Here is a 27,189-nt window from a genome sequence, read left to right on the forward strand (position 1 = left end):
TGTCGAACTTCCCCCAACTCTTCGCGTCAAAAGGCTCTAAGAGCTATAGACTGAGTCTTTTGTTACTCAAAAAAAGAAAAGAAAAGAAAAAAAAAAGTAAAGTAAAGATTGTGTTAGTATGTGAATAAGTCAGCTTGCCGGTTTGTGATCTTAATGTCGAGATTTTAGTTAATAGTTGGACCATTTGCTGATACATGTGAGCAACCATTCCTTTTTCTTAGATCATTTTGCCTTAAATTGGAGGAGTTGGTGGTTAGGAAGCTAATTGGGGTGATTTGTCTTTGATCTTGACCTGTGATGCTTGATATATGTTTTTCTTGGTACCTTGGCAATACGGCAGTTGGAGCAATGCCCATTTTTAAATATTGGTGTTATTTGTCGTCCCCATGCTTGAGGGCAAGCATGATTTAGGTGTGGGGGGAATTGATAGGGTGTTAATTGTTGGTTATTTTATTGTTAATTTTCCCCTTTATCCTTGCCAAATATTGTTTTAGTTATTAATATTTATTTATATTTGGTATTGGACTCAATTTCAGGAAATGGAGCAGAAAACTACAAAAATGAGGAACTTTTCAGAGATAATTGAGATTTCAAACTACCGGGCTCACATGGTGCTACAAAGAGATTGCATTTCCTTTGCTGATTAGGAGATTAGAGTCCTACAAGTAATAGGAAACAAAACAAGAAGGAAAGCCTCGGTTGGTGCAGGAAGCTTTGGGAGGACTTTTGCTCTCAATTGTGTGGGGACCACGGAGAAAAGAAAGGCATTAGTCTATTATTTAGGAAGAAACGTACAGAGGCTAGGAAGTCCTACTATCAATAGGAAACAAGAAGGAATTCGGAGGGTCCCATCTTTTGGATTCTTTTCTCTTCTTATTAGGTTAGAAGACTAGTCACGGGGGATATATGGAATTAGAGGCTGAATAGCCGGAGGACTGAGTTTTTTACTTTCGACAGTATCATGTTGGGAATTTCCTCAACAATGAAGAACTGAATTCTTATTTTCTAGTCAAGGGGACAATTGACGATTTAGTTCGACAATTACTGTGAGATCGAATCTGTTTTAATTATTTTCTTCATTTATTGGTATTTATATGTTCCTTGATTTTAATTGCTATGGCCTTGTGTATGATTGATTAGTGCGCAATAATTAATTATTCATATAGGCTATTTTTGCTAAATAGGGGTAATTGAATCCGTAATTGTTCGTTATCTCTACCTCAGTAGCAACTGGCATAATTGGGTTTATGTCAGGGGAGCATATGATCTAGCTTAAACAAACCCTCGTAGCGTGTTTGTTGGTTAGGATTGTGCCTTTCTAATTATTAATGCAATCTAGGAATTAAATCCTACGGTCGTACCTAGGGTTATTTTTGGGTTAGAGAAATAGCTAACGGTCGTACCTTAGCTATCGAGAAATTAAGGAAGGGTTGGTTGTTTATCGCGTGCATGACAACTATAACTAATCTATTACTAAATGTTGGAATTATTTCTGCATCAATGATTAGTGCATGAACCATTTCTGAAGTGTACCCTTGGCTAGAGCTTCTCTTAATTATTTCTTTGAATTAATTACTTCCTACATTTAATTTGTTTAATTGGCACTTAATCTCAAAACCCCCTATACTTTGAACTCTAGAAGAAACGAATTATCCCCAGTCCCTGTGGATTCGACCTTGCTTATCACTATCTACAGAAATTATATTTTATTTAAGCAGGTATTTATTATTGCACAGGTTCGACCCCTGTCAAAAGGCATAGGTCATGGCTACAATTTGACATCAGGTAACAAGTCCCTGAGCCATTCCACATGCCTTTTTACTTGCAGTAGCCAAAGCTATGAATTCAGCTTCCATGGTGGAATGAGCCATCATGGTTTGCTTCTTAGAAGCCCATGAGATTGCACTACCTGGCAATGTGAATATCCATCTGGTTTTGGAATTCTTGTCACTCATCTGAATAAGCTTCAAGTACTACTAGAAATTTATTATAAAAGAGTCCTAGACTCTTAGTTCTTTGAAATAGCCAAAAGTCCTCTCAATGGTTTTCAATGGTCCACACTAGAACTTTTAGTATATCTACCAAGTCTATAAACTACATATGAAATATCTGGTCTTGTACAATGCATTGCATACATCAAACTTCCAATTGCACTAGCATATTCAAGTTGAGCAATCGGATTTCTAGAATTTTCATGAATCTTCAAACTAGGATCAAAGGGAGTACTCACTTCTTTGCCCTTAAAATTTTGAAACTTGTTCAATATCTTATCAATATAGTGAGATTGACATAAACCATTACCCCTACTATGTTTCCTAATTTTGATACCAAAGATAGTATCTACCTCACCAAGATCTTTTATTTTAAACCTTGAAAAAAGATACTTCTTAGTATCCTCTACGTCTTTTATATCATTACTAACAATTAGCATATTGATAGGTGTTTATTATGTATGTTTTTAAGTAGCATTAGGTGTTTACTTTTGGTATAAATTTGGGTTTTTGTGGTGTAATTTGCTTTCTAAGTCTCTAAATTTTGCGAGCTTCATTTGAGCAGTATAATGTGCAAATTTTGTTAAATTTTGAAGATTTGAGAAGTGTTATAAAATTGGATCAAGAAGGATTCATTTAACTTTATTACTACATGATTCAACGATGATTTGGAGAGGTAATAGAGCATCAAATGCAAGTATTATTAGTGCAATGCATGAACAAAACGTATACACCTTCTCTTGCTCTTAGTATTGAATTGGAGCAGAAAAGAATTAAGAAGAATTTACCAAAGTGAATACGTGAACTCCAGCTCAAGTATTCCACAACTCACATATTCTCCCCTATTTTTTGTAACTTATTTTATAATATGCCCTGCTTTTACACTACTTTCGAACTCAATTCTGGCAAAGAATTTCAGCTGTATCTGCTCTAGGCACTCTAAACTTTATGTCATTTCATTAAGCACTTTTTTTACTCTCTTAACAACTATATAATGCAAGAATCATTGAATGGGGAGGGTGATCTTAGTGAGAAGCTCAAGAGCTTAGTTCTAGCTTGTTCTTATTTTTTATAGCTAGAAACTTGTAAGACACTTAGAGATTTCATTGTACAACTCATTTGTTGAAGGAATAGAAAGGAATAGAAAATCTTGGGAGCTTGTTCATCATCTTGGCTAAACTTTCTTTATCTATCTCTTTACTTGGGATTCAATACATGCTTATGTAATGAAGCAGTGTTCTTTCTTATCTTATATCACATGAGTAACTATACTTCTATACCTAGGGAGTGGATGAATCTTGTGGCTACTTGATATGAGTTGAACATGATTTGCACTTGTTACCTTTTGTATTAACTTGTCCATTTATGCATACTTATCAGTTGTTGTTGTTCGATCACCAATAACAAGCTCTTAGTTGTTGTTACACAATGAAAATTGGTAATAATGATGGAACAACATAAATGGAGCTTAAGGAGTAGATCATAAGCATAAAGGTGCACTTAAGTGGATTGTCTTTGCATTTCATGAAGAACAAAAGGGTATATCTAGTTATTCACCATGAGAATAGGAAAAACTAGTCTAATCTAGGCCACAACATCTTGAGAGTGAGTTTTGGTAATTATGGAAATGAATCACTAGATAAATAAGAGTAATAATAAGAGGTCTATTCACTAAATCTATTCACTTGTATCTTATGTGCCATAAGTGGATTCTACACCTTAAATTCAAGTATTTAGTGAATTTCCTCCATTGTTTTCTTACAAGTTATCTAGTTAAGTTAGTTAGTAAGTAATTGTGATTGATTTTACTTTCATTAATAATTAATCTAAATAATAGAGTAAGTAAGGATCTAGTACTTGCAATATTTGCTTATTGAGGGATCGACCTGATATATGTCCTAAATTATTATTTTGACCTGTATACTTACAGTCAAATGGGTATATTTTGGATTTAAACTTGCACTTATATTAAAAGCCCATCACGTTTTTTATGTCGTTGCAGGAGAGCGGCAATAGTAGGGTCTAACAAGTATTATTAATTTAGATATTTTTATTAGTTTAGTTGAACTTTGTGCTATTAGTTAGGCTAGAATATTATTATTTTTTTAGATATAAATGCTACCTTATATCTTTTCTTCTTGTTTGTAGTGCATGCACCGAGTTTCACGTTTAGTTGCTCATGCTGAACCGATAATTGAAAGAACACTATAAAAACAAAGAAGGCATTACCACAAGAGGAGGAAGAGGTACAAAAACATATAGAGAGTATCTATTGAGTTGCCTTTTGAAGAAGAAATAGTGGACAACGAAGCAAATAAGCGAGCTCTTAAAGACTTTGCTTTGTAGGGACTCAAGTTTTACAAACAAGCATAGTAAGGCCTATGGTAAATGCTAACAATTTTGAAATTAAGCCATCACTTATTCAAATAGTTCAACAATTTCAATTTGGAGGTAACGCCATAGAATATCCAAATGCACACTTAGCCATATTTTTAAAAATTATTTATGATACCATTAAAATGAATGGAGTGAACGAAAATGCTATTAGGCTAAGGCTGTTTCATTTTCTTTGCATCATAAATCCAAAATTTGGTTGCATTCTCATGCTCCAAATACTTTCATCACATGGGATGATTTATCTAGAGTATTTTTGAATAAATATTTTTCACCGGGTAAAACGTCTAAGTTTAGAACAGACATTACTAGTTTTAGCCAACAAGATGGTGAATCATTGCATGAAGATTGGGAAATGTTTAGGCATTTGCTAAGAAAATATCCATACCATGGACTTCCTAATTAGCTTATTGTCCAAACATTTTACAATGGCTTATCTTTATCAACTAAAACTACAATTGATATAGGTGCAGGTGAAGTTTTAATGGGTAAATCACCCCAAAAACTCAAAACTTAATAGAGAAAATGACGGCAAATTACTACCAATGGGCTAATGAGTGAGGTAACTCTAGAAGGCAAATAGGTATGATAGAAATGGATGCTCTTAACATGTTGAGTGCCCAAATGAATAATGTGATAAAATTTTTAAGTAAATTAACCGGAATTGGTTCTAGTTCTACACCCAATGTAAATGTTGCTTGTTGTAATATATGTGGAGAAGAGCATGACATTAACAATTGTGTTGAATGTGAGCAAGTACAATTTGTCAATAATTATAATCGAATAAGTCAAAACAACCCCTACTCCTGCACATATAATCCGAGGTAGAGAAATCATCCAAATTTTGGATGGAAGGACCAAGAAGTTCAACAAAGGCTAAATAATCCACCGAAATTTTAATCAAAACAATAAAATGTGGAGGACAAGCCAGCTTAGGAGATGGCAATTGAAATACTAGCCAATGTGTCAAATGACAAAATTAATAAGTTAGCTAGTGCTATCACCCAAAGATTCGAAACAATTAAGGGAAGAATGGACCAATTGACTAGCATGTATAGAAATGTAAAGGTCCAAGTAGGGCAAATTGCAAATTTTATTAACTCAAGAAAATCGGGAGAATTACCGAGTAAGACCAAAATTAACCGTTGAGAGCATGTCAATACCATCACTTTTAGAAATGGTAAAACGGTAGAGGGACCTAACTTTGGTGATTCTAGTAATGAAAAAGATAAGAAAATATCTAATGAAGGGATAAATGACGGGTTGGTGATACAAGTGAAATTTAAATCGAAAATACACCTATTTAACTGCAAATATATAGGGCCAATAGCAGTTTAGGGCATATATCGGATCAATCTTACAAGAAGCAACTAACGCAAGTACTAGGTCCTTACTTACTCTATTATTTAGACTAAATAACCATCAAAGCAATAGAAATCACAATTACTTTCTAACTAACTCACTCACTAGCTAACTTGCAAAAAATGATGGAGAAGATTCACTAAATACTTGAGTTTAGGGAAGAAGAATCCACTTATGGCACAAAAGCTATAAATGAATAGATTTATCTCTTGTGACTACTCTTGTTTAACTACGGATTCATTTCCATATTTACCAAAACTTACTCTTATGATGTAATGGCCTAAACTAGACTAGTCTTCTCTATTCTCATGGTGAATAACTAGATCTACCCTTTCATTCTTCATGAAATACAAGAATAATCCACTCAAGTGCACCTCTATTCTCATGAGTCTACTCCTTAAACTCCATTTATGTTGTTATATTATTATTACCAATTTTCATTGAATAACAATAACTAACAACTTGCTATTGGTAATCAAGTAATAACGAGTGATAAACATGAATAAATGGACAAGTTATTACAAGAGATAACAAGTGTAGATCATATTCAACTCGTATCAAGTAGCCATCAGTTTCATCTACTCCCTAAATCTAGAAATTTAGCTATTCGTGTGATATAAGGTAAGAAAAACATAATTTCATTGCATGAACATATAATGAATCACAAGTAAAGAGATAGATAAAGAAAGCTTAGCCAAGGTGATGAACAAGCTCCCAGGATCTTCTATTTCTTCAACAAAATGAGTTGTACAATGAAATCTCCAAGTGTTTCTTACAAGTTTCCATCTAGATAGAATAAGAAAAAAACTCTCACTGAGCTCTTGAGCTAAAAACTAAGAACTCTTGCTAATGAGTAATCATCCTCTCTCTCTTCAATAATTCTTACTTCTATAATGTTGAGAGAGCCAAAAAGTTACTAAACGATATGACAGAAAGCTTTTTTTCTTTTCCCTGAAGATTCTTGAGCATGTGCAGCGGAAATTTTGTGCTAGAATTAGCTGAAAAATAGTGCGAAAGTAGAACAAGTTGCAGAACAAGTTGCAGAGAAACAGGGGAGAACACACGACCTTTGAATACGCGGCCTGAGCTCGAATATTAGGGGTTGAGTATTCGGTTTAGGTTCACTTGGTTGCTTCTTTTATGCTCCAATTGATCACTAAGATCACAAGCAAGATGTCCATGTTGTTGTTCATGCATTTTACCAATAAAACTTGCATTTGATGCCTTATTTCCTTTCCAATTCATCGATGCACTAATGGACTTTGAGCGACAACGTCTCGATCCAACTTTTATATTTTGTCTCAAATCCTGCAAATATAACCAAATTTGTACATTAGTCTGCTCAAACGAAACTTGCCAAATTTAGAGTCTTAGAGAGCAAGTTACACCTTCAAAATCTTAATTTATACCAAAAATAAATACATAATGCTACTAATAGATATATATAATAAACAATTATCAAATTCTCTCACACTTAAATCATTGCTTGTCCTCACGTAATAAGAAAAATGATCCAACAATAATTTAATAAACGAAATGAACCAAGTGAACTTGAAATTCAATCTCTCTGAACTGGGCAAACTTTCATTATGCAACCTTAATTGTCTAGCCACCGTCAAAGCTATTAATGATACACTAGCACCTAAATCACATAATGCTTTAGAAAATTCAATGTTACCAATGCTGCATGGTGTAGAGAAACTCCCCAAATCCTTCAATGTTGGTGGCAACTTATTTTGAATTATGGCACTACACTCCTTTATTAGAGTTATTGCTTCGCAATCCTCCAATTTCCTCTTACAAGTCATGATCTCCTTCAGAAACTTTGCATAAGAAGCAATCTACAAAATAGCATCAACAAAAAGAATGTTAATGTGCAATTGTTTGAAAATTTTAACAAAATTTTCAAATTCCGTGTCAAGTTTATTAGGCTTAAACCTTTGAAGAAGTGGAACTGCCGGAGGATAGGATCGATAGAGGAAGACGAAGATTGATCAACAACTTGATTTTCCCTACTATTCTCTCCTAGACTTGCCTCTTGGTCCTCTCTCTTATCTTCTTTTTCTTCACTTTCATTTTTTTCTTACTTTCAACCACAAAAGGATTTTTTTTAATTGTCTACCACTACGTAGAGTAATAGCATTAACATGCTCTCTTGGATTCACCTCCGTTTTATTCGGTAACTCTCCTTGATTCTTACTGTTAATAGAGTTGGTAATTTGATCTACTTAGACCTCTATGTTTCTATACATAGTTGTAAGTTGGTTCAATCTTCTCTCAATTCTTTCAAATCTTTGGGTGGTAGCACTAGCTAACTTATGAAATTTGTCATTTGACACATTGGCTAGTCTTTCAATTGCCATCTCTTAAGCCGGTTTGTTCTCCACATTTTGTTGTTTTGGTTAGAATTTTGGTGGATTATTTGGTCTTTGTTGCACTCCTTGATCTTTCCATTCAGAATTTGGATGATTTCTCAACCCTGGATTATATGTGTTGGAGTAGGGATTGTTTAGAGCCTTCCGATTGTAATTATTAACAAATTGTACTTGCTCACTTTCAACGCAAGTTTTAGTATTATGCTTAGGGGTGACAATTTCTGACACGATCCGAAAACACGACACAAACCTAACACTAAATTAATGGGTTTGGGTTGAGGTTTCGGGAGTTCGGGTCAGAATCGGGTCAAACCCGATGAACCCGAAAAGAAAATAGGTCAATTTCGGGTCAACCCGTGGTGACCTGATATGATCTGATATAACCCATTTACGAATTAAAAATAATTTAATAAACATAAAAATTATTTTATCTAACTAAACTAAATCATTCATTTTTTTCAAAAGCATTAATTACTTAATCCTAAATGAATTTATTTAACTTGTGTGAAGTTGAAATTATTATATTTGGACAAATAATATATTATATTATTTTTTACTTTTATGGTATTTTAATTTTTTTTATTTGGTTTGGGATAAAACACTTTTACGATGTTTAATTTATTTTAGATTTGGTTTGAAATTATTTATTTAAACTTTTATTACTTGATAATGTAATTAATTTTGTGATAAATTGATTTTATTAGAAATTACAGTGATAAATTAATAAATTAAAATTAAGTTTCGGGTTATTTCGGGTTTACCCACCAACCTAACAACCCGAAATTTTCGGGTTTGTGTCAGGTATCCTAACCCGTTTCTGGTTGGCGGGTCAGGTTCAGGTCAACAGATTTTTTTGTTATACTTGGACCTCAACCCGACTCGCCAACCCGAACTCGACCCGATTGCCACCCCTAATTATGCTCTCCTCCACATATTTTACAATAAGTAATACTTCTATTGGTTGTAGAACTAGAACCAATTCCGGTTTGTTTACTTAATAATTTAATCAAATTGTTTATTTAGATACTCAGTATGTTAAGAGTATCTATTTCGATCATACCAACTTGCCGTTCAGAGTTACCTCGCTCATTCACCCATTGGTAGTTATTTACTGTTTTTTTCTCCATCAAGTTTTGAGATTCTTGGGGTGATTTACCTATTAGAGCTCAACCTGCGGCTACATCAATCGTAATATTAGTCGAGAGAAATAAATCATTATAGAAGATTTGAACAATAAGCCAATCAGAAAGTTCATGATGTGGACATTTCTATAACAAATCCCTAAACCTTTCGAAAAGTTCGTGATGTGGACATTTCTGTAACAAATGCCTAAACCTTTCCTATTCTTTATACAATGATTCACTCTCTTGTTGCCTAAAATTAGTTTTGTCCATTCTAAACTTAGTCATTTTACTCGGTAAAAAGTATTTATTCAACAATGTTCTAGATAAATCATCCCATATAGTGAAAGTATTTGGACCATGAGAATGTAACCAAATTTTGGCTTTATCATGCAAAGAAAATGGAAACAACCTTAGCCTAATAGCATTCTCACTCACTCCATTCATTTTAATTATGTCACAAATTTTCAAGAATGTGGCCAAATGTGCAATTCGATCCTCTATGGTATTACCTCCAAATTGATATTGTTGAACTATTTGAATAAGTGATGGTTTAATCTTAAAATTGTTAATATTTACTGCAGGTCTTGCTATGCTTATTTGTGAACCTTGTGTTCCTGGTTGATATTGTTGAACTATTTGAATAAGTGATGGTTTAATCTCAAAATTGTTAATATTTACTGCAGGTCTTGCTATGCTTATTTGTGAACCTTGTGTCCCTGGTAGAGCAAAATCCCTTAAAGTTTGCCTATTTACTTCATTTTTTGCCATTTTTTCTTCAAAAAGCAACTCAATAAATATTCCTTCTAGGTGTTGGTATTTTTCTTCCTCCTCTTATGGTGTACGCCTTTTCTATCGTTGGAGTGTCCTTTCAATTTTCAGATCAAAAGGTGCAACTATGTGTAAAGTTCAGTGCAAGAACTAAAAACAAGAAGAAAAGATATAAGGTAGCAAGTGACGAGCGCGGGGTATACATATAACAATTAAACTCATCCACACTCAAGTTTTACATTTATAAATTCTAAATATCCTACATGTGATTTTTCGCAAATATACGAGTTGTTTATTGAGCATAGGGGTATTAGGTGTTGATCCCACAGGGAAGATTGTCAACTACCGATGATTTTCGAACTTCTTTATTATTTAGACTATCACAAACGTAAAAGATTAAATCTACACTACAAACATGAAATAAAAGTAATAAAAATAATAACACAAAACTCTTAGAGGTATGGAATTCCTAACTACTCTTGCAAATGAAATTACTGGTTAATCGAAAACATATTCACAGGAAAACATATTTTGTGTATTTTAAGTATGTTTTATTATTTAGTTTTGGTGTGATTTATTTATTTTTATAGCTAATGAACTAGGTTTCTAGTGAAAATATGCATTTTATGATTTAAGTATGAAAAATTGCATTTCTATGGATTAAAATTGTGAAAACTTCATATATTTGTAGGTTTCAATGATTCAATCAAATGGAATGATTTGAGAAGATAATTGGATAATTGTTGATGATTTAAAGTAATTTAAAGACAACATGAGATACCAAATACTCAAGAGATGAAATGCAATTAAATACAAATGAAATGTTCAATTTCAAAAAGTTGGTTTGTCATTCTTAAGTGCTTGAGGACAAGTAATGGTTCAAGTGTGGGAGCATTTGATATGTTCATATTTTGTGTGTTTCAAGTGTGTTTTATTAGTTAGTTTTGGTGTGTTTTATTCATTTTTATAGCTAATTAACTAAGTTTATAGTGAAGTTATGCATTTTATGGTTTAAGTGTCAAAAATTGCATTTCTATGGATTTAAATGTTGAAAACTTCATGTTTTTGTAGGTTCAATGATTTAATAATCAAATGGAGTGAATTAAGAAGATAATTGGATGATTTTTGATGATTTAAAATGATTTGAAAAGAATATGAATTGCAAAATGCTCAAAAGAGGAAATGCAATCAAGTATAAAAGGAAGGGAGTTTGATAGTTTTGACACCTATTGATATTTCGACTATATCTTGAGTTACCAAGATTAGATTGAGGTGATTCTTAAGTCACTTTGAAGCTAACATATAGCTCTACATTTTATATGAAAATATCAAAATTTAGTTCATGAGTTTTCCTTGTCAAAAAGTAAAAATACAATCAGCCATTTTCATTGTCAAAAGTTAAAATAGGGGATTGACCAAATAAGGGTATTTTGGTCATTAGATGATTTTTGAAGCATTGGAAAGCTAACTCAAATGTTTACCATTTTCATGTTTTGTACAAGAGCTAGTTTAGCATCCATCATCAAGAAAAGTACAATTGAAGTTGGATAAAAAACAGAGCAAAAAGAGATTTGAAGCTGAAAGAGAAAACCTGCAAAAGAGAAAACTTGACGTTAGATATGCAAGCTTAGGTCACGTATTCTCCCCTATTTTCTACAACTTGCTCATCAACTTATTCTGGATTCACACAACGTTTTCAACTATTCCTCAGTTCAGAATTTTGGCTATAGCTATAAAGAAAAGTGTGAAAATTTGGAGAAACAACTTTTGGGAGTTTCAAGAGCCAAATTTGCCAATTAGAAACAACTCATTTATGGCTTGTATTCCTCTATAAATAGGGTCTTTTTAGAGCTTGTTTAATAACTTTGGAAGGCTAGAGATACTACCAAAATATAGTTTTCATTAGTTTTTTTTTAATTCATTAGTTTAGTTCATTACTATAATATAGTTAGTGTAGTTTATCTTTCTTGTACTTATAGTTAGATTTGGATGAAGAATTGAGAAGCAAAAATAGAGAGTTGGTGCTCATGTGACAAGGGTGAACTCTCTCCTATCACTTTCTTTTTTGTATTTGAGTTCATGTTTAGCTATAATACAAGTATGGTCTGTTCTTTCATGTCTTTTCTATTTCGCTAAAATTTATACCTAGAGTTATTGATGAATTTTTCATATCCTGTTAGTGATATTTACTTGATTAATTGAGGATATTATTTTGAACAAGTTATTTATCACTTTTGTTTTTCTAATCATGATTAACCGGGCATTAATTGTGATAATCTTAAGGTATTAATTTTGCAATGAGAATTGAAATTTAACACTAGCTCAAAGAAGTAAGGGAGTTCACTCATGAGAGTAGAGGAGCACCTTTGTGACTTTAGTGAATTATTTCGTGTAATTTTATGCAAAAAAAATGAACTTGTAGTTAATTTCATAACCACGAGAGTAGGTATAACTTAGTTACAAATATAGTTGATTCACCACGAGAGTAAGTTTCATATACATTAGAAAATTACACCATAATTAGCTAATATAATAACATTGAATTAACTGGTAATTTCATTTGCAAGAGTGGTGAGGAATTCCATAACTTTAGGAGTTTTCTATTATTATTTGTATTACTTTTATTTCATGATTATAGTGTAGATTTAATTTTTTGCACGGTAGTAGTCTAAATAATAAAAGAGCTTGAAAACTATCAGTAATTGACAATTTTCCCGTGAGATCAATATCTAATATCTCCTATACTTGATAAATGACCTGTATTATACAAGCTTTGCAGAAAAGGGGTTGTTTAGATTTTATTAAAATTTAGTACATAGTAGAACCTTGTCAACTAGTTACGGATATCATGACCTAAGGAGCTTTCATTTGCTATTTTCTTGCATAGTTTAGCATAATTTTTATTTTTTTTAATTTGTTGATCATTTAAATAATGGAGAATCTCTAGTAGTACTAGTTGTCCATTCTTCCTTGTGGGTTTGACCTTTAATAGTTCTCGACCTATATACTTGCAGAAAATCACGTGTGGGGTATTTAGGAATTTAGAAATGTAAAACTTGATTGTGGATGAACTAATTGTTTTATGTATGCCCCGCACTCGTTAGTGTTCTTTGTCCAAAAAGCATGATCTGTGCTTCCTAAACAAATTCTGGAAAAAAAAAATCACAATATTGCACCACAGTGTTGCTTCAATTATGACATTAAGCAGAAACATAAGCCATAGAGATGTTTGGTCTGGTAACTAGGGCAACATTTTATCACTCAAAATCCTATAAAGAGCAAAAATTAAGCCAAATTCCATTGATTAGGCCATAAAGAACACATACAAGTGCATATGCCACTCTACATTTAGGCAAAATTACATGACTCAAACATACTTGCAAACTTGGACCAATTCCCTTGTACTTCTAGTAAGTCGAGTAGAGATATTTCCAAACCACATACCTCCTCATCTTTCTTCAAAAATGATTGGAAACCATAGCCTGATGTTGCAATTGGAGGATGTCAAAAGTGCAATAAGATGTTTTAGAGGTTCCAAGCACCTGTTTGTTGCTCCTGTTTATGAAAAGCACCTGTTTATTGCTCATTTAAATTAAAAAATTTCTAATTTTCTAATGTTTGAATAAACAAATAAGTTAAAATCCAACAAGGTATTATGGTAAATGTATGCTAGTTTACCTTGAAAAATTCAACACTTAGCAAGATTGGACACCTAGAATAATCAATTGTTAGCACAAGTGCATCATGAATCTTAGTTTTGGGTGGAAAGCTATAACCTATTGTCCAAATGAGAAAGGCATTGCATGATCTAGCAGCAGTGCTTCCTTGAACCTTTGAATGAGGACTTAGAAACCCTTGCGTGTGAATACATATTCTTACAGCACATAATCTTTGAATTTCTTCCGAATCACTGTTACTGCTATCTTCAACATCGAGCTTCCACCATCAAATCTTCTCTTCTTTTGAACCAAATTACATTTCCAAAAGATAGATAAAAAAAATCAAAATAGGCTAACAAAAATTTAGCCAAATCATTATCTTCATTTCTACATTCTGAGCTCTGCAGGACATAACACTTTTAGTTTTTCTACATGGTGTTTGAGAGGCCTCCATCAATGTTAGTGCAAATTAATGAGCAAAGTAAATGTAAGTGGTAACCATCTTCATCTATGAAACCTGCCAGCTCAGTGACAATAATTTCTTCCCTTTGACATTCTCACAAAAACAACAGGGAATCATGTTTTTTTTCCCAACAAGATGATGTCTACTTCCTAAATAGATTCAGGAAAAAAAAACATCACCATGTTACATTATGGTAATATTAAACGTAAAATTAGCCACGTTAAACCATGTCATACTTCACTCCTTAAGAGAACAATTGTCTACCACATCAATATCCATACATTTTTGCTTGGAAACCACTGCTTCTTTCATGTTCCAACATAGCCCATGAGACATTTGTCTAAAATGCTAAAATATATGTTTCTATAAATATTTTATCATGGGCAAGTAAGTTCTTATGCAAGTAGGAATGGAAAAATCACCAATCTACTAGATAACCAAAAATGAAAGGCTAAAAAACAGAGCATAACAAACCCAAAATGAAGTAATGGTAGCAAAAGTCAATCAAATTTCCACAAATTGCCCTTGTGATTCTTTCTAAAAAGAAAGTGATAATCAAAGCTAAATGTTTAACTAAATGCTGAAGGAAGAGTAAGATGATAATCTTTCCTCTCTTTCCACGATGATGTCCTAAACTAGAGTTTGGCAAACTAATTCGAAGAAAAATTACAAAATTTATATTCATGTACTGACATTCATAAATTTTCTGATTGACTTCTTTTAGCTGACTGATTTCTCCTGATAGACTTAAATCTTTGGGCCAAACAAAAAATCTGAAAAGGACAACCGTTTTCAGAAAGAAATAGGTAATGGATGTCAACATCTTTTTAGTGTTGGCAAGTAATTTCCTTCTTCCTTCAATTCTTAAGAGTAATTTATCAACTTCCATTGAGTGGGCATGCTGGAACATGCTCATCTAACCTAACAAGTGGATACTTTGTGGCAAAGTACCTCTAATTAGGTGAAACCATGTGAAACATTTATCATTGATCTCCCACCTTCATTAGTCTTCTAAAATGTTACATATTTGAAGGGGGTTTCTTAATAATTATAAATTATTTTTAGGTTTGCTAGTCTTTCTTAGCTAAAACAAAACAGATAGAATGCTACAATAACAAAACCTATTTATTGATCATTCAAACTGCAAATTTTTGGATTGTGACTATTTATCTTAAAGTAGACATGCCAAAATAATTATGTTAGCTAAGAACCAAGAAGGTGCACAGTTGTATCATGAGTCTCTCTTGTTCTTGAGTGGAAATGTATAACCTGTTGTCCAATTTACAAAGGCCTTGCAAGATCTGGTGGGACCTTTGAACGAGGATGTAGAAATTCTTGCTGCCGCAATTGCAGCACCAAAACTTTGAACTATTTTCATCCAAATGAACGACTGACACTGCAATCACATGCTTCATTTATGTCGTCCAAATGATTGCCAATGCTGTCTACAATGTCTAACTTCTTTCCATCAAATCTTCAAATATTAGCACGTCCAGTTTTCTTCAAGCAAGTCTTGTACCTTGATAGCACTCCAGTACCAGCTACCACGCTCCCCTCTAATTCTTCTCAATCCATACGGCTTTCTACAAGCCTGGCACAAGCCACTCTGTTTTCAGCATGCTACAAGGAGAAAAGGTTCAATATTTGATTTATTTTGTTAAATACTTCCAGAAAATAGATTAAAAAAAAAAGGAAAAGCCATTGAAACAGGCCAATAGATATGCAGTCAACATTTTTTACCTTCATTTCCACATTCTGAGCAATATATGGCATTCTGGTGGGAAAAATCACAAATAACTACCTTCCATCTTCAAAAACTGACTGATAAGTGAAATTAACTCCTCCCTTTTGACATTCTCATAAGAACAACACGGGAACCTTGGTGTTCTTTGTCCAAAGAGCATGATCTCTACTTCCTAAACAAATTCTGGAAAAAAAATCATAATATTATGTCACAATGCTGCTTCAATTATGACATTAAGTGGAAACATGAGCCACGGAAAGGTTTGGTCTGGTAACAATTTATCACTCAAAATCCTAAACAGTCAACAAATTAAGCTAAATTCCATTGATTAACCCATAAAGAAAATACACTAGTGCAGATACCACCCGACATTTAGGCACAAACATACTTGCAAACTTGGACCAATTCCCTTGTACTTCTAGTAAGTTGGGTGGAGAAATTTCCAAACCACATACCTCCTCATCTTTCTTCAAAAATGATTGGAAACCACAGCCTAATGTTGCAGTTGGAGAATGCGAAAAGTGCAATAAGATGCTCTAGAGGTTCCAGGCTGACTCTGCCTGGAGCACACTTTTGAGCCTTTCGCAATGTTTTAGGCACTATCACTGCTTGCTGCTTCACTGACACTTGTGGCCTACAACGCCATAATATTATCAATCCAATTCATAAGACAGAAAAGTAGCAAGTTATAGTATCTGAATTTTAAAAATTTTAAAAGATGATAAGAATTTATAGTTTTAGCAGCAGCCTAGTTCCTCTGCAAACAATTTCAACTTGATCGACATTGAGCTAATTTTGTGGGAATCATAATGCAGAGTCTTACAGAGAGATAACGGTGAATATTAAGAACATATCCATCTATTAAATGCCAGCGGTAAAAACAAAAATTGTAACGTTCTCCCCATTGGTTTTAATGTTGTTTGGAAATATCAGTAACAAAAAAAAAAAAGAACATACCCCATTGAAGCTGAATGTTTACGCTTGCAATGTTAGAGGTAGAGGAATAGATATTTACAGAGAAAAAGAGTGAGGGACAAATGCGGATAGAATAAGACAGTGAAGAACAGCGATATCCAATAATGAGAAGCAATTAATCAAAATTATGCAGTGAAATCTTACCGGATGGCTCAGAAAGATGACTTTTAAAGAATTTCAAGCTCTGGAATATTAGAGATCTTGGGCCACTCGGAGTCGGAGCCGCTTTGAGGAGTGCATCTTTCGGTTAATAGAGGACAAAAACGAATTTCCAGACGTCTTAATTTGAGGCGTTCCATGGCAGCTATGGAGGGTAAATATTCAAGCTCTGGGAAATCCCACAGGTGTAGGTATTCAAGAGATGCAAGGTTCCCAAGCCAATCTGGTAAGGCTTCGATTGCTCCGAAGAAACTTAGAGATAGTGATGTGATGGCACTCAAGCATTGAAGCTGATGTGGCAGAGATTTCGTGTCAGGCATTCCACAGAAAGACACGTGTCGGAGTGTTGATAAAGATGCTAACCCAGCCCAATCAAATTCGATTGCAGAGTCATCTGAGAAGGGACCAATCTTCACTTTCCTTAAGCTGGTAAGATAGAGAAATCCACTAGGCATCTCAGTAATCAAGTTGGAACACCAGTATAACGAGAAGCTCTCGAGAGAAGGGGTTCGTTGCAAATCAAGGGGAAAGGAGACCAGATTGCTGCAATTGAACAAACTCAACTCTCGGAGAGACGTACACGACTCGAACATCTCCACTGGTAATCTTGTTAATGCATCGCACCAACCAACAGTAAATTGCTCAAGAGACTTAAGGAGGCCTTTCTGTCCAAATGAAATTTTAGGATTTGGATATCCAAATGAATCAATTCTCGGGCACTTGGATATCTCCAAGTGCTCTAAAGCTTGAAATTGATAAAGATCTTCTGGCAACTCCCGTAAATTGCCACAAAAATCGACTGTCAATCTCTCAAGACAAGCGGCGCAACTCATTCCTCTTAATGTTGTTATATTATTGGCTAATTTCAATTCTACACGCTGAAGAGTTGGAAAAAGACAGAGTCGCTCAAGCATGTCAGTAGGTAGACTGTCACAACCATAAATACTCAAGCTGCTCTCTGGTCGTTTCACAAAATTTAGAGACTCAACGCGTTGACGACCACCACCGCTTAATTCAAGGGACGAGAGATTGGCTATATTGCTCAAAACCTTTTCTGCCAGCAAAACATGGCAACTCTTTTTGATTTCCAATACGTCAAGACTTGGGAAACGACCTGGAGTTGGAATGGTGGCCAGCTTGGGGCAATCACTAATATGCAACTTTTCCAGCACGGGAAACACATCCATCACATGTACTTCACCTGCGGTTGACATCATTTCGTGTGCGTCCTTCCACTCTTCCAAATTTTTCATGCTTTCAAGAGAGAGTTTTTTAAGGGCTGGAAAGAATGTTTGTCTGCTAATAGTGCTTAAACCTCCTGATCCGCCGTCCTCCTCAGCACTTGTACTGTAGAATGAAAGCCCAATGCATGTTGTGTTTTCCAATCCAGTCAGATAGAGGCGCTTGAGGAATGGTAGCTGTCCTAGTGCAGGGAGTTTTCTGCATCTTGTGCAATCCGCCACCCGCAAATCCACCAGTGATGTCAATGTCAAATTCATGAACCATTTTGGAAACTGATCACCCATGAACTTCAAAATTTGTAACTCTTTTAAATTTGGGTGAGGTTGGAGGCCTTCCAACACATCTTCATCACAATTATCACTTTCTCGATCCCTATTGCCCCACTCAAATACCAACCGATACATATTTGGCCTTTGAGATAGGTTCGCTAGTTCAGCATCATCTTTGCCATTTACCAATTCAAGATTTCTAATCTCCAAGGTGCCTTTAAGATCTTGCAAGGTTCCAAGTTCTTGGATACCACGTCCATCCTCTTGACGACCTATGTTAAAGAACTCTAACGTTTGAAGACAAGTCAATCGTCCAATCCTGGATGGCATTTGGATTTTCCGCCCTGCATGATCATAATAGTGAAGATGTCTCATGCTAATCAAATTGCTCATCTTCTTTGGCAAACCTTCTTCAAGCATGTCAATTCTCAGTGTTTGCAAACTATAAAGTTTGCAAAGAGATTTTGGCACAGTTCTAATCATAGAACCTGAAATGTCAAGTAAGTGTAAATGTATTAGTTTGCCAATGGAGGTCGGCAACTCTTTGGCATCTGCTCCAAACAATTTTAGGACATGCAAGTATTTGAACTTTGATAACATATCATCAGCTATGCCACCCCCCAGAAATAATGTGCGAAGTGATGCTGATGTTTTTTCATTGATGGTTTCTACCATTCTTTCGGATGAGCATATCGCAAGGTAACGGTCCTGATTGCTGCTGCTACGATTCAAAACTGATTTTGCAAAATCATGCACAAGGTCATGCATTTTATACCATATTCTCCTCTCCTCTTTTACTTCTTCCAATAAGGAAGTTTGCAGCAAAATTCTCAAATACTCACATCCTATTTTCTCCATCATTCTTTCATTTCGGGAATCCGGTTGAAGAAAGCCTTCAGCCATCCAAAGTTCAACTAGTGGATCTTGTTCCAATTCAGTATCTTGATAAAAAATTGAGCAATATGCAAAACATTTCTTAACCGGTGCAGGTGAGAGATGATCAAAACTCACCTTAATTATTTGCTCGATCCCACCCTGATCTCCATGCAACAGACTCTCCTCCAAAATAGACAGCCACTCCTCTTTTCTTTTTTTAGATAACAAACCTCCAATTAACTTTGCTGCCAGAGGTAGACCGTCACATCTTCTTAAAACTTGGCGCGTCATGCCTTCCAATTCTTTTGGTACTTCTTCCCCTACATTTGCCCATTTTTTCATGATAGACCAGCAATCATTATCGCATAGCTTTCCCAGCTCATGGCGTGTCAAATTGATCTGCGGATGTCTAGATAGAATAGTTGCCACTTCTTGCAGACGAGTGGTAACAAGACACCAGCTCCCTTTCTTCGGTTTGAGTGCCTTCAATGTGGTGAAAAAGTCATCCAACAATCCTTCTTGATCATTCCACAAATCGTCAAGAACAAGCAAATATCTTTTTTCCTTAAGTTCAGTTTCAATTCCGTCAACTATTACTTGCCTAATATCCACTTCAGCCTTTTTTCCTGTTGACGATTTTAGAATCATTTTGAAGAGCTCCATGATTTCAACTGGTTTAGCCACACAAACCCAAATTTTTTTGTCAAAATGATTATCAAACTGTGGAGTGTTGAAAACGGCTTTAGCTAGAGTTGTTTTTCCTAATCCTGGCGGGCCGGTTATGGAAATAACTGAAATACGATCACTTTCAGATTCGGTCAACAACTTCTTAACTATTTCTGATTCATCCTCGTCTCTTCCTAGGACATCACTTCGAACAATCTTAGAGTCGGTCTGTGGGCTTGTTGTGGCTCCAGCAGCAATAGTAGCGAATGGTTCTTCAACGGGGCGCTTGTAGGCCAGTCCCAAACCTTCGGCATCCCTATGGATCCTCTCAAGGTTCGTGTTGATCTCCCTGATCGTTGAAGCCAACCTCGAACGAAAACCAATTTTATTAAAGAATGAAAAGCAGAAGAGTACCTTCTTTTTCGTGAGTTGATTTTGATACTTCACCTTCCGACGAAGATTTTCATAGTTGAGCTCGTCCAGCACATTGTCAGCTTTGAAAACCTCTTCTTCCAGCTGCTTGAGCCAATTTTGCACCCCAACAAGCTTCGGATCGTGGCTATGCATTTCCTCATCAGCACCGGCCAAGAAGCCTCGGATCATTTCAGCAGATCTGTTGAGTCTCTCCAGCTCCCGTGGGAATTCACGGACCAGACTAACCTGATCAGCGGCAAGGGAAACAACCGTCTGCAATGCAACCCGAATAGTAGCACTAACAGCAGCATCAGCCATTTTTTTTTCCCGCTTGGGATTGGAATTAGGATGAAAGTGTTGTGATATCGATGATGGTGATGGGGGGATGCTTTTTGCGATGAGACGCGAAAGGAATGGTTCAACTTTAGCAGCTAAGAGCAAAATCTGTGGAGGCTAATTAAAACTTGCAACTTGCCCGGCTTCAACTTCTTCCACTTTTAGCAATTTGCCCGGCTTCACCCTGCAAAGCTACACTAAAGACGTCACTTACAAAGTTTTACCGCTTTACTGTGACAATTTGTAGCATGTGTTAGCCAACTTTGGCTCTCTCATTCCTCCTTGTCACAATGCAGCGAGAGAGCAGGTACTAATATAAAATTGGCTTAACTTCTAACTCATCATCTTGTAGTTTCTCTCTTATCCGTTTTCTTTTTAACTCCTTCCGAATCCAATTAAAAATGTGATACTTTTGAATTTTAAAATGTCTCAAAATATTTATCATTTTATTAAACTCAAATTTACTTTTGATCTCTTTTTTTTCAAGGTTTTTTTTTCCATGTTTATCAATATTTCGCATTAAATTTAAATTTAAAATTTGAATTTTTTAGAACAATTTTAGATACAAATCTACTAACATCACCGTCAAGTTACTTACTATCCTTAAAAAAGTTTGATTCTCGAAATATGACAAATAATAATTGGAGCAGAGGGAGTATTATTTTAATTTCCATCAGTTGTGCTTGTATACTCAAATACAATGATGATTTCTTAATTGAATTTTGGTACTTTGTATTGCATTTAGTTATTTTAAAATTATAACACATTGCTTTTTTACCATTAAAAACTTTTGAAAGGTTTTTAATTTCCCCCCACAAACTCAATAGTGCAAAATAGCCCTGTTGAATTTATATATATATAAGATAATGAACAAAAAGGATTAATCACTAGAGGGAAAATTTTGTACAAAAGAACAATTGCTGACTTCTAATGATATAAATACACACCAATTAAACATAGTAAGTAATATGGACTTAATTAAAATACTCCCTTCGTTCCCGAAATTTTTGCTGCATTTTAGGATCTCTGCATTTATAATTTCAATAATGCAAGAACCTTAAATGATTTGGGTTTAGATTCCAGTAATACCCTGCTTGGAGTTTCCGGTGTTCATGCGTTTTTGAATGATAAAAGAATCACAACTTGTGACAAATTGAAACTGTTTTTGGCTCCTTGCAATCAAATTGAAATAAAGTAAAGGGTCAATTAGCACTAATCTCCAATGAGATCTTGCATCCCTACATTTCACCAAAAGGCAACCAAGTAGTATCATCCAAATACACAATTTCCAAAACACAAAATCACTAGTTATATCAGCAGCAGCATCAGAGAAAGGGAGGGAGGTTTCAGCAGCAAATAAGTAAAATCTGTGTGGAAGCTCTGAAGAAAGGATAAAATTTGGGTTATGAAACAAGTTTGGTCAATTGTGGCGGCCTTTAGTTGTTTAAAAATTCCATTATTTTTGTTGTTAGGAATTAAAAAAACAAACGAAAGTGATTTCAAATCATATCAGTAGGTAGGACTTGTTTTAAGTATTGCTTGGTCAATAAACCTAATAAGTGTGATTAATCTCTCTAGTTTAATTTAATCATCATTCACATCAAGTCATGATCACTTATTGGCGATTTTGTGTTCATTGGACGTACGGACTATTTCTCTTTTCTGTTTTCTTATGTTAATCCGTGAATAATTAACATCATCTAGATGAATAATTAAATAGAACAATCTTGTTTGCTTCTAACAATTTTAGTCAAACAAATAAACCTTGATTTCAATTCTTACCTATCCTTGAATATCAGCATCTAATCGCTTGCATGTGATGACTTCCCAATTTAAAAGTAGTGCTTATTGGCACACTTAACTGCCTCAACGCGTATAAGTGTAGTTCTTTGAAGTCTTCTTACCATAATATTTTGAGTTGTTATCACTTTACCCCCTTCAACTATATTACTACTATCAGTTTACCCTCTAACATTTTCTTTTAGTCATTTCACTCCCATAAAACATTTTTATTAACCGTAGGAATTACTTGCTTGTGAAATTGAGAAAGGATGAGAAATTGAATTGATCTAATCAAAATTATGGTATAATTGGTTCTCTTTTACTTGATATTTTGAGTGCTTGAGCGCAATTAAATGATTGCATAATGGTCATTTAACTTGTTTTGAGAAAATGAATTTGAATTATGCACATATGTTTAATTTCGAAGTGTTGGTTTGTAATTCTTAATTGATTGAAGACAAACAATAGTTCAAGTGTGGAAGAATTTGATAAGTGTGCATTTTATGTATTTTAAATGTGTTTTTTTATTTAGTTTTGGTATGTTTTATCCATTTTTTACAGGTAATGAACCGGTTTCTAGTGAAAGTTTGCATTTTATGGTTTAAATGTGAAAATTACATTTCTATGGACTAAAGGGGTGAAGACTTCATATTTTTGTAGAATTCAAGAATTCAATCATAAATTAGAATGATATGAGAAGACATTTGAATGATTGTTGATGATTTGAAGGGATTTAAAGAGAATATAAAGTGTAAAATGTTCAAAAGAGGAAATACAATCAAGTATAAAAGAAAAGGAGTTTGACAGCTTCAATTTCTATTGGTATTTCAACTATATCTCGAGTTATAAGTTTTAGATTAAGGTAATTCTTGAATCATTTTAAATCAAACACATAGCTCTACATTTCTTATGAAGATATCGAAATCCAGTTCATGAGTCTTCCTAGTCAAAATGTCAAAATACAGTTGGTCATTTTTTGTTGTCGAAAGCTGAAATGGGGTTCTGACTAGGCAAGGGTAATTTGGTGATTTATCAGTCTACAGACTTCCAAATCAGATTATTCTTAAAGCATTGGAAAGTTAACTCAAAGTAATATAACTTTCATATTTTTCACAAGAGTTAGTTAAACCTCTTTCATCAAAAAAAATATTAGTGGAATTTTGTGCACAAACAGAGCAAATTTGAAGACTGACCAGAAGGCAAAACATGGGCCAAATACGCGACCTCAAACCATGTTTGCTGAGGTCATGTATTCTTCAACTGCAGTTACAACTTGTTCTGCTACTTGTATTCTATTCACACAAACTTTTTGACCAATTTGTCTATATAAATTTCTGGCTAGATATGAGCAGGCAAACATAGAGACTTTAAGAAACATTTTTTGGTGATTTCGAGAGACAATTTTGCCAACTAGAAACAACTCTCTTTGACCTTGAGTTCTCTATAAATAGAAGCCTTTGGAGAGCTTGTTTAATAGCTTTGGAAGGCTAGAAATGCTACCAAAAATGTAGTTTTCAATAGTTTTTCTTAATTTATTAGTTTAATTCATTACTATAGTATAATTAATATAGTTTTTTCATCTTGTACTTGTAGCTAGATTTGGATGAATATTTGAGAAGCAAAGATGGAGAGTTGAAACTCATGTGACAAGGGTGACTTCTCTTCTACCACTTTCTCTTTTGTATTTGAGTTCATGTTTGACTATATACAGGTATGGTCTTTTCTTTCATGTTCTTCATGTTTGCTAAAGTTTATGCCTAGAATTATGGATGAACTTTCTATACTTGTTAGTGATGTTTAATTGGTAATTCAATGATATTATTTTGAACAAGTTGTTTGTAACTTTTACTTTTCTAATCATGATAATCATTAATTGTGATAATATTAAGGCATTAAATTTGCAATGAGAATTGGGATTTAACACTAGTTTAAGGAAGTGACAAATCTAGGGAGTTCACTCACGAGAGTAGTGGTGCATCTATGTGGGTTTAATGACTTGTTTCATGTAATTTCATAAAAGGAATGATCTTGTAGCTATTTTCATAACCATGAGAGTAGGTATGATTTAGTTACAAGTATAGTTGATTCTTTACGAGAGTTGGTTTCATATCATATATTTTACGTGTTTGAAGTGTGTTTTATTAATTAGTTTTGATGTATTTTGATTGTTTTTATAGCTATAAACTAAGTTTTTAGTGAAGTTTGCATTTCATGGTTTAAGTGTGAAAAGTTACATTTTATGGATAAAAGTGGTGAAATTTCATATTTTTGTAGGTTTAATGATTCAATTATCAGTTGGAATGAGTTTAAAAGATAAATGAATGAATGATTGTTGATGATTTTAAAGTGATTTAAACAGAATATGAAGTGTAAAGTGGAAATGCAATCAAGAATAAAAGAGGAAAAGTTAGACAGTTTGACATTTGTTTGTATTTCAGTTATATCTTGAGCTACACGCATCAGATTGAGATGATGTTTGAGCTATTTTGAAGATAACACATAGCTCTACATTTCTTATGAAACATCTAAAACCATTTCATGAGTTTTCCTAGTTAAAATGTTGAAATAGAATTAGTCATTTCTTTTGTCGAAAGTTAAAATAGAGTTGTGACCAGTCAAGGGTATTTCGGTGATTTCATAGTCTACATAACTCCAAATTGGATGACTTAAAGCATTGGAAAGTTAACGCAAAGGCCTGCAACTTTCTTGGTTTGGAAAAGGACTAGTTCAGCCTCCATCATTAAGAAAATATCAGTTAAATTGGTGCTAAATTCACAGAAATGAAAACGTAAGTTCTAAATACACGAGCTCAAGTTACGTATTCATGAGGTCACGTATTCTCCCCTGTTTTCTGCAACTTGCACATCAACTTGTTCTACATTCATACAACTTTTTAACTCATCTACAACTCAAAATTTCATCTGTAAAAAAGAGTGTGGAAATTTGGAGAAACAACTTTTGATGATTCCAAGAGCCAACTAGCACTAACTTTAACATGATTACTTGGAAGTTTAATCCTCTATATATAGGGGCCTTGGAGAGCGTATTTGACAACTTTGGAGGGCTAGAGACACTATCAAAATGTAATCTCTTCTTCACTAGTTTTTCTTAGTTTATTAGTATACTATAGTTAGTATAGTTTTCCCATCTTGTACTTGTAGTTAGATTTGGATGAAAATTTGAGGAACAACAATGGAGAGTTGGAAGTCATGTGACAAGGGCGACCTCTTTCCTATCACTTTCTCTTTTGTATTTGATTTCATATTTAATTATAATGGAAGTTTGGATCTTGTTTTCATGTTCTTGATGTTTTGCTAAAATTTATGCTTACAGTTATGGATGAATTTTCTATATTTTGTTTGTGATATTTACTTGGTTATTTGATAATATTATTTTAAACAAGTTATTTATCACTTTTGTTTCTCTAATCATGATTAATGGGTCATTAATTGTGATAATCTTAAGTTGTTAAACTTGCAATGAGAATTGGGATTTAACACTAGTTCAAGGAAATGCTAAACCTAGGGAGTTTACTCATGATAGTAGAGATGCACCTATGTGGATTTAGTGACTTATTTCATGTAATTTCATAGAAAGAATAAATTCGTAGTTAATTTCATAATATGAGAATAGGTATGGTTTAGTTACAAGTATAGTTGATTTACTACGAGAGTAAGTTTCGTATATATTAAAAAAATTACGTCATAACTAGTCAAGATAATACTCTTGAGTGAACTTAGCATTAATGAACTTATCAGTATTATTGTACCTAAATCCACTTGAGAGCAATATAGATTCAAATTTCTCATGCCATTGCATGTTTAGGTGGTTGTTTCAAGCCACATAATCATTTAATTAGCTTGTATACTTTCTTTTCATTTTCAAGCATAACAAACCTTTTAGGTTGTTTCATATGCAATCTTCATCCAAATCACCATTTAAAAACGCTGTTTGAATATTCATTTGATGTACAAACAAATTGTACAATAAAATTAGGGACAATAGCACTCTAATGGAAGTTATTCTTGTAATTCGTACATATATTTCAAAATAGTCTATTTCTTCCTTTGTTTAAATTCTTTAACTACTAACTTTGCTTTAAAGGTTAGTAAAGATCTATTCGTGGCATATTTTCTTCTAAATACCCACTTATAATCTATTGGCACTACAAGAAAATTGTTCATCAGTGACAACACAAAGTCATCACAGAACATACAAATATCGTCACAAATACCTCTTATTGACGACTTTTTGATCGTCACAAAGTCGTCACTAAATCCCCGTCGGTAAAAGTAAACAGTGACGACCTAAAATGTCGTCACTAAATAGTTCTCATTAGTGACGACTTTAAGTAGAGTATTTTTGACAAAAGATCAATTCGTCAATAAAACACTTCCAGATTGTCGTCACTAATGACAACTATTTAGTGACAACTATTTGGTCGTCACTAAATAGTTGTCATTAGTGACGACAATCTGGAAGTGTTTTATTGACGAATTGACCTTTTGTCAAAAATGCTCTACTTAAAGTCGTCACTAAAAAGCACCGAAAGCCATTGTATATAACTATTTTACTGACAACAATTGTCGT

General features: G+C 33.9%; 1 protein-coding gene, 1 long non-coding RNA gene and 2 other non-coding genes across 4 annotated transcripts; 1 reads left to right on the top strand and 3 right to left on the bottom strand.

The window, feature by feature from the left end:
* Window positions 1–4,674: 4,674 nt before the first annotated feature.
* Window positions 4,675–4,782, bottom strand: LOC113752684. The gene has a single exon (XR_003464893.1). It is a non-coding gene; the product is annotated as a small nucleolar RNA R71 (small nucleolar RNA).
* A 4,636-nt stretch (window positions 4,783–9,418) lies between these two features.
* Window positions 9,419–9,525, top strand: LOC113752771. The gene has a single exon (XR_003464906.1). It is a non-coding gene; the product is annotated as a small nucleolar RNA R71 (small nucleolar RNA).
* Window positions 9,526–15,247: 5,722 nt separating this feature from the next.
* LOC113783765 lies at window positions 15,248–16,509 on the bottom strand. Its single transcript, XR_003469973.1, has 3 exons — window positions 16,336–16,509; window positions 15,877–16,063; window positions 15,248–15,756 (listed from the first exon to the last, which is right to left on the bottom strand). It is a non-coding gene; the product is annotated as an uncharacterized LOC113783765 (long non-coding RNA).
* Window positions 16,510–17,022: 513 nt separating this feature from the next.
* Window positions 17,023–20,799, bottom strand: LOC113760066 (putative disease resistance protein RGA3). Its single transcript, XM_027302643.1, has one exon. It carries the CDS (start codon window positions 20,797–20,799, stop codon window positions 17,023–17,025), a length of 3,777 nt encoding a protein of 1,258 aa, XP_027158444.1.
* Between the last annotated feature and the right edge of the window lie 6,390 nt (window positions 20,800–27,189).

The sequence above is a fragment of the Coffea eugenioides genome, chromosome 1, assembly GCF_003713205.1.
Source record: "Coffea eugenioides isolate CCC68of chromosome 1, Ceug_1.0, whole genome shotgun sequence".
NCBI classification, from domain to species: Eukaryota; Viridiplantae; Streptophyta; class Magnoliopsida; order Gentianales; family Rubiaceae; genus Coffea; species Coffea eugenioides.

Bases quoted from the DNA above. Each gene is read 5' to 3' on its own strand.
- LOC113760066 (XM_027302643.1), bottom strand. From the start codon at position 20,799: ATGGCTGATGCTGCTGTTAGTGCTACTATTCGGGTTGCATTGCAGACG.